At 32.4% G+C, this 9,192-nt stretch overlaps 1 protein-coding gene across 2 annotated transcripts in view; it reads left to right on the plus strand.

The window, feature by feature from the left end:
* Positions 1-3,584, plus strand: part of IL17RD (interleukin 17 receptor D) — a 55,387-nt gene extending 51,803 nt beyond the window's left edge. For both annotated transcript variants that reach the window (XM_087954754.1, XM_026677565.2), the window contains exon 13: positions 1,162-3,584. In XM_087954754.1, the coding sequence (XP_087810880.1) occupies positions 1,162-1,277 (116 nt within the window). In that variant the 3' untranslated portion in view covers positions 1,278-3,584. The remainder of the gene's footprint in view (positions 1-1,161) is intronic.
* Positions 3,585-9,192: the final 5,608 nt, after the last annotated feature.

Raw genomic sequence — 9,192 nt, forward strand, 5'->3', positions numbered from 1 at the left:
TAGAATCGCATGTTTAAGATTTTAAATTTTACAAGATGATAAAAGTTGATGGGTTTTGCAGTCTGTATGTTAAGACCTGAATAATATCAAAGTCAGTAGATTTTGACAAACTACCATTGCTTTTGATTTTGATAATGGTGACAACTTCCAGCATCGCTTTAATTTGATCATAGGGAATTGGAAGCCTTTTTCTCATAAAACACTGCACTTCAGCTTCAGATCTATACTTAGGTTAAATTGTTGTGAGAGAAGACAGAGTGGCATACAGTATGTAAAATCTTGTAACTTCTGAGATTTCCCTTATATCTCTAAATATTTCAAAATTGTTGTTATATAGAAGAACTGAAGATACTCCCTTAAAGCAGTAGAAATGAATAGTTATGACGTATAGCCTGGATCTGGAAAATATTTTCCTCTGCTTTGATAGTTCTACCTTGTTTCAATAGCATCAGGACTTTCCTCCTGCATCACCCAACATGGTGGCCAAAGCTTTTTAATAAGAGGAAGCTTGAGCTTCTCAAAATCCATGCCATCAAGAATACTTTCTCTTAAGCTCTTTGTTCCAATAGTTCCTGTGATCTGATCAGGTTTTAGCCTCCCATCCACAGTTCATCAGGTGTTCTCCAAATCTAGGCTGCAGGGTTGGGAAATACCACATAGTATGGGATTTGAAATAATATGGTGGCTGGAAGAGAAATTCTGTTGCACAAGTAGAACTTTAAATTTTGCATGAATATCATTTAGACTTATACACTACTCCATAGTGCTTTACAGCAATCTCTGAGTAGTTTACAACTTCAGCATATTTCCCCCAACTATCTGGGTCTTCATTTTATTGACCTCAGAAGGACGGAAGGCTGAGTCAACCTTGAGCATATCAAGATCGAACTCCTGGCTGTGGGCAGAGTTGTTAGCCTGCATTCTAACCACTGCACTACCATGGCTCAGTGCTAATAGAAGCTGCTATTTTATTGTATTGTTTTAAAGTTTGTTTTATATGTAACAAAATAAATGGTAGTATATGTTGAGTATATTATACATGGTGTAATTCAGCTGTTGGGAGTAGAATAGCATAGGAGTATTAGCATATCAATGAATAAATCTTTGATTTGGCGATAAACCAATTAACTAACAAGACCTTTCCAACATCTTTCTTCTTAGGAGAAGATGAACCGCCTTTGCTTGCTGCCACCAAATCCCTCGTGCCTGGAATATGTAAAGCAGAACTTCATTGCTGTATCCACACAGAAGAACTGCAGGCAATCGCACCTTTATAGTGGATTGAAAGATTGTTATGCATTGCCACTTTATCAACAGCATCTGTTTATACATTAATCTCTCTATCATTACAGTCATTTGACTTATTTGAAAGAAAATATACATTCCTGGAGGAGCTGCTTCCTAGGGGAGTTCATGTTTTATACTTTGTTCCTATATAGTTTTCTGTTTTGATAAGAAAACTCTCAAGAATGGAAAGATAGATATTACTATCGATTTGGGTTTAAGGGAAATGTTGTATTAACAAGGGTTAAAATCCATTTACTTTCTAATATGAAATATAGTTGTTGGAAATTACCAAATGTTTGACTTCCATGATGAACTATGATTTCATCCTAGCTGTGATTCTTTACAAGTATATGCTTTTTCCATCCTTAATTCTTTTATACACAAGAGGAAAGACAGAGTGAGTGCTTGGTTCTAATTATAATTATGCTTCTCTTCTGTCTAAAATGGATATTCTGATTAATACTTATATTGTCATAAAATTATGGTTTGAAAGTAGTTTAAAATGAAACTGACTACAATTCAGTGTAACAGCCTATTTAACTGCAGGAAATGTTTGATCCTCTGATGCTCTGTGCATTATTTGTATCTGGTTCCTGGTTGTAAATGCTGAAGCAACTAGACATCATAATATAATGTTCAGTAATATTTGGAGATTGGAAAGCAGGATTCAGTGTTAAAATACCAAAGATGAGACCTATAAAAATAGGCTTTACTAAAACAGCAATAATTGTTGAATTTTGCTTACCCAACCTAGCATGTTTAAGTAAAAAGTTTAAAAAAAATGTTTTGTGTCTTATGTTACTTGTGAGCAAACTTATATTAATGACTAGTTTGCCATTCCAATTCAAAAATAGTTTAAATTTAAACTCAATTGTGTTTCCAAGCTGTCTGCTGACATTCATGCTAGTATTATTTTCATTGTTTAAGTATCTCTCTAAATGTTTTTAACTTTAGAAGCTAAAATATTAAAGTTCAGTTGAACAATTAATTCAAGATTAAGAATATAAATAATTGATATATAACTGAGTATTTGTTTATATGAATGATAAAGTATTCTTAGGATCATATCAACCCTTTTCTAGCCCCTATCTTTGAAACCTAAAGTTGTGACCAGATTTGTATTTACTTTAAACTGTTGCCCTGGCTTTGTTGAGGATGTTGTTAACTCATTTACCTTACACTGACATTTTTCCAGGTTGTTTAATATTTGAAAAGAAACATAAGTAGATACATTTGCTTTTTTCAAAAAAATATGCTTCAACATTAGCAAATATCCATTTTCATGTAGATAATGCAATTTTTTGAGTCATTATATAACATTACTAAGGGGAAAGTGGTAGATAAGGATTAAAATATTTCCCCAATTTGTTCTCATTTTTTTACCTTAAATTGAGTCATTTTTGATAGCAGCAATTTTACTACATGTTTTAAACTTTGTTTTTTGTTTTTAAAATCAAAATTATTCCAGAAAGGAATTTAAACTTTCTTAAATAGTTTAATGCGGGGCAATAACTTTGTGGAAAAATTGTTTCCATAAACAATGATACACATATGATAATCATTTTTAAACCTTGCACTGTCCCTTCTGTATATTTGCTGACCACTTGAAAATGTTGCTTGTGTATCCTGATTACTTGAAAGTCCATACAACAGTTCTGGAGGATTTCCTTAAAATAAGATTAATGTTTTTTTTAAAGTAAAGAACATATGTGGTAAAGAATTCCTATCAGGATTTTCCCAAAAGAACATTTAATCATGGAAAGGTTCCTGTATCTCTTATATTCCTTGAGGATCTGAAGTGGCCTTCCTTTAGTAATGCTGCTTAAAGAGTCATGAAAATTAAAATCCAGTATTTCCTCAGGGCACCATATAGATAACTATCTATATTTTCTGGGTTTCCAGTGGTTTTTGAGTTTGTACTCAATCATATCTTCACAATCTGACTTTTATTTAATTAACATACAAATAACTTGATCTTTATTATTTCAGGTTATATCCATCATTTTGATAAAATACTGTCAGTTTTAGGAATTAGCAACCCTAAAATCATATCAATGATTTTTCAACTAACCTAATGTGGTAATTGGATTACCACTAAAATTACTACTTTTCCAAATCAGCACTTCCCTCCACTCTTAGCTGTCTCCTCCTCAGAATAGGTAACAGTTTCCTTTATCGATGTCATATTTGCAATACCTCTCAGGGATATTTTTGGCATATTTTTTATGTTTTACTTGCATGTTTTAAGTAGTCATGCAAGTGAAGAAATGCCTCAATATTGCATACCACCTTTTTTTTTTAATTTCTGCCCGCTTCAGAGATCTCTTCTCTTTTTCAAAATCATTTTCCAACTCAAGGGAATGAAAAAAAACTGGTTACAGCCAGCTTGTGATTCCTTATTTGTTCTAATACTATTCATTGAAACTTACTTACCAATTACTTCTTATTGGATTAATTATATTTTATAATTTAACATTACAATTAAAAACATAAAAATTTAATACAAGCTAAAAGAATAAAAATGCAGAAAAGAAAAATAGAACAAAAAGAAAAAAAATAAGGTAGGAAACAAAAAGAAAAGAAATATATAAAGAAATGACTTTTTTCTTCATCTAAAGTATAAACTATTTTAACAACTTATCAACCTCTCTAACAATGCAACAAAGTATCTATTCTTCCCATACCTCATATCTATAAACAATTCGCTAAAGACACCATTGTTCTAGTTAATGAAGTTTATTAATGATTATCAGAGATAACATGTCTATTTTAATCTTTATAAAATAAGTAATTTCCTTTCTTTTTATGGTACTTTTAGCAATCTTCAGTTAATTATATTAATCCACCATTTATCACTTTCTGTTCAGAGAGAACCAATGGCCATAGAAATTTATATATTTCCATGGTATGTTATTTATTATTAAAAAAATAAAGGAACTCTTCATCCCCCTTCATGGTTTTATAATTAAGAGATAAAAAGTGGCATTCTTTTTTCCTGCAGAGGAATAAAGGCCCGTTTTTCCTGACCAACTGCTTTTACATTGTTACTTCTTTTCTCTTCCTCGTATCCCAACACCAAAAAATTAAAAATAAATTTAAAAACCCAAATTTCCCCAAAAACCATGCATACAGAATCTCTTCTGGAGAACACGTAGGAGTTAGTCTTTCTCCATTCTATAAGTCCAACCAACAGATTACAAAATAGAATAAAAATGTAGTGAAGTCTCTTAAACATGCTAATCAAAAAAGATCGGGTGTGTGGGGGGGTGAATAAGAATATTCGAAAAATAGGTCAAAAAGTAGGTGCATATAGTTGATTGTTTAAACCACTATTTCTCAACCTCAGTAACTTTAAGATAAGATAGGTGGACTTCAATTCCCAGAATTCCCCAACCAACATTATTAGTTGAAGTCCAGCCATCTTAAAGTTGCTGAGGTTGGGAAACACTGGTTTAGGCACAATCCTGAGATAAAGATTCCAGACTCTATTAATCGCAAGAAAGAGTAGTGTGGATATTGAACTTATTATGCTTCATAAATTTGAGTAAAACTCAGAAAGGGCTTACACAAGATAAATAGGTAAATTAAGTATTTATGAGAATGCTAGTGAATTCTTGTCATGTAATAGATAAAAAGCTAATACTGTACAAATTGTCCAATTCCTTAAATTTTTTAAGAACGATAGGTTGAAATGTTTTCAGTTTACTTGAGCATTGGAAAAGCATACAATTCCTTTATGGTTTTTATGCAGACTTAAAAAAACCTGATTTGAAGTAGGGATGTAATTCCTTTTTCTAAGACGGAATTAGTTATGTTGTGTTCACTTCTGGTGTAGAAGTCCAGAAAGAATTCAATCAAAAGGAAAAATCTTAGGCTGCTAAATTGCCTGAAGGCTTAATGGGACTTTCTGTTCCCTTCCCTTTGTTGTTACTTATAAACTGACCATAACCTTATGCAGAATTAAACATGATTTGTTCAGTTAGGAATAGTGGTAACTGGAGCAATAGTCTACACTGGGGACATAAAGTAGACCTAGAGTCAAAGAAGAGGCAATATAGTTAAAATATAGTTGCCGATCAATTGCGTTTGTGCACTAGGTATACACTTGACCTCCATATATACTAGCGTGTCCATGAGAAAAGTAACTTTTTAGGTAGTACCATTATAAGATGGCATTAGCTAGAAATAATTTACTTGGGTTTGTTTGGATTAAGCAATCACCACAGAAGCTTACAAGCTATTTTTCTCCTTAAAAGACATGGCAATTCCCAGCTTACTTTTAACTTAAAAGTACTTAACTATTTTAACAATGAAATTGTCATACAAAATATTTCTGTATAGAGTGAGGTTACTATTTTTCCTTTCCAATGTTGAAGGTATACCAAAGGCTCAATCATCAAGGTGAATTTTTGAGAAAGGATAGAATTTCCCATGAACAAGTTCTGTACATACTTGCCTGGAATATGTGCTCCTTTGATTATCTGATAAATTCCATTGAGAAATCTATTGAAATATGAATTATGTTTTTATGCAGCTCAGAAAACATTGGATAACATTGATTCATAGATTCTGTGTACTTACACTGAAATTAAACTTGAGTGTGTCTAAAATCTGCCTGGTATGTGTCTCTTGGATATTAGATTTTTGCAAGATTGGAGTATTCCAATATCCTTGTGCAAATAGAATGGCCCCTTCCATTCATGAAGGAATTTAAATCTAGCCAGACTGAAAGAAGAGGTTGAAGTAATTTTTGTTGACTTCCTTTTGTTCTGCATCCTCACACTATTTGCTTAGTAAACCAGGCAGTTCCATAGTCATCCTGTGTTGCAGGAGAAAACTGACCATCCTTTGAATAAGATTCTAATGAAGCTGTGGATTCAAACCACTACAGTTCAGTATTTCTGTCCATTAGGACCACAGGAAAGCTTCTTGAAAGCCAAAAATATTAATATACATTTTAGAGGTTAGATTATGATTATTTTAGTATTGTTTTAGATGCCAAACAAATTTAATATTGTAACATAATTCACCATTTTTTAAGACTTTACAGATATGGAGATATTTTATAAATGCTTATAATTCTTGTATGAATTAAATTGAAATATGTAAGAAACATCAACATGGGTCAATACTTAAGTAAATGTAGTGATTTTCATGTTTATGTACAAAAATATAAGCTCTTGGTAATAGCTGATATTAGGGTGAATTTATTTTTATGTTGCCATAATTTAGAAATTAACATCAGAATAAAAGGTCATAAAAATAATTTTGAATTGCTTATGTTTTTATGCTAGATTGTTTTTGTAAGCATGCATTTCTTCAAACAGCTTCACAACAAGAGTAACAATAAAAATTGTGTACTTCTTTATCCATTGTTATTACCTTCTTGGGATAAAATCTCTTTACAGCTGTTACTACAAAACATAATTGCTAATAAATTGAAATTGTTTGGAATAAAACAATATATTATAAAAATTTAGTATCTAGAAGCTCTTCTGTTTCTAATGAAATGCAAGGGACTTTAGTTTATAATTATTTTAGTGAATATTATATATGGAATAAATTAGCTCTCAGAGAAAAACTTTTACATGAGTGAATTTAAATGCACTCATAACTACGTGGGCTTCCCTTGCTATATCAGTCTAAGGCTAAGCTTCCAAATAGTCTTCAAGGGCAGCCACATGTAGAAAGAGTTGAAATAGACTAATCACAAAATGACATGATTGTGTGCAATGTTTCTTGCTCCAAAAAAGGACACAATAAGATGTAGTTGTGTAATGGCATTATTGACCACAGCCTCCAACTTGAGAATATCAACTTATGAACCATTTCATTCCATTTGGAGGAGTTCCATTTGGAGGAGCATGATCTCATCCAGAGCTTTAGAAGAAACTTATTTGGTTTCAAAATCTGTAAATCAACTATTGTGAGGGTGAGGCTGTAGCCCAATGACAGTGATTTTTATATTTTGGGGAGTGTCTAGTACCGTGATGGCAAACCTTTGACATGCGTGCCACACGTGACACGCAGAGCCATTTGTGCCAGCACACGAGCTGCAGGCAAACTTACTGGTGATTTTTGGTGGGTTTGAGGCCTTTTTTGGCCTCCCAAAGGCTTCAGGAAGGCTTCTGCAGGCTTTGCAGGCTGAAAACTAGCCCCGTTTCATCACTTCCTGTTTTTCCGAAAATATTGGAAGTGACAAAACGGGGCCCTCTCTCTCTCAGTGGTTAGAATATTGCAGGCTAATTCTGCTCACACTGCCAGGAGTTTGATTCCTTCTATCCTGACCAGCTCAAGGTTAACTCAGGACCCAGATTGTTGGGGGCAATACTCTAACTCTCTAAACTACTTAGAGAGTGTTGTAAAGAACTGTGAAGTGGTATATAAGTCTGCTATTTCTATTGCTATATTGGCTACCTTTCTCGTGTCAACAAATGACCTCACTTCAGTGGTGGGATGCTGTTGGTGTAACAACCAGTTCGCTAATCGTACACTAGTTTCATGCCTAAGGCAGGATTATATCCAGGTCTCTTGGTTTCTAGTACAGTGCCTTTAACTACTATACCAAAACAAATCAGAACTCATTAGATATCATTTTATGACAATTCTACAATCATATTTTAGTGCTCTCTTAAAATATTAATGGATCTATGAAGTTTGGGCTGAAAGTTTTTCAGTAATATTCATAGCTTTTTAAAAACTTTTTTAAAGAACTAATGCAAAACGGAAAATATTTTAAAGAAGTACAAAGCTATCCCAAAGTGCTTTTTCATGAGGCAACTGGACTTGTTTTTCTTTGAAGAGGTTTCACTTCTCATCCAAGAAGCTTCTTCAGCTCTGTATAACGCTAGTTCCCATGTATAATGTAAAAGTAAGGACTGCTACACTGTACTTCCCAAAAGTGAAGCATAGCATGTAATAATTGAGTGTTTGTGAATGTTTCAGTAAATATTCATCTTGAGTCATAAAAGAACAAAGGTAGCTACCCTTCATTAAAATATTTGCAAACATGCCAAAATGCTGAGTGAGAATTAAGAGGAAACCACAATGATTTTCAGAATAACACATTTACTGCACATAGTAATTATGCATGTATTAATATATATTGACATGGTATTTTTATGTGGATACATTTATGTAAAATAAATGTTATTTATTAGGCTTATATTGTGGATTTCTCTTGCTGTTTTTAACCAAAACAACATTTAAAAGTATATTTTATGACTAAACAATACAATATTTAAGTATCTGGCTCTTTAGAATATGGAACAGAATAGAATAGAAAATATGAAACAGAACAGAACAGGAACAGAACAGAAAATATGGGACAGAACAGAACAGGAACAGAACAGGAAAAGAAAGAGACTGTTCAATTTCTTTTAGAAGGCATTTGATGGGAACACAGTAGAAGGAACTTGATGCTTAGTTTGAGACTTTGGACTCAAATTTCTGACAAACTGGCTAGCCCTCTTTCCATTATCTTTTTGGCAAAATGTATCACTTATTCTGGCAGCATTTGGGTGTATAAATACATTTGCTATTGAGTCACCTTGACGATGACCATTTTATTAAAATGTTTATTAAATTATTGTATCTGAGCAATATATTTATATTTTAAAAGATAGGTGGCAATTAGATGTGAAATATAAAAATACTAAGTATTTATATCCTGATTTTTTATTTAGAAGAGAGTGGCTTAAATTTTAAAACAGGATCAGCAATCACAAATTATCTTTTGGTCTAAAATATATACTATAATGTAACTCAAAGTTTTAAGATTTGCTTAATAGTGTAACTAGTATTTGGAGACAACTTGTGCGCAATTAAATTTAAAAAAATGTCATTTCTAATTATTCAGTCTTTGTAATTAATTTCTTTTCCCTCCTTCTTCATCTCCTTCATCTT

This window comes from Notechis scutatus, chromosome 2 (assembly GCF_049901735.1).
Source record: "Notechis scutatus isolate UNSWTSFEM ecotype Mainland chromosome 2, rNotScu1.2, whole genome shotgun sequence".
Taxonomy (NCBI): Eukaryota; Metazoa; Chordata; class Lepidosauria; order Squamata; family Elapidae; genus Notechis; species Notechis scutatus.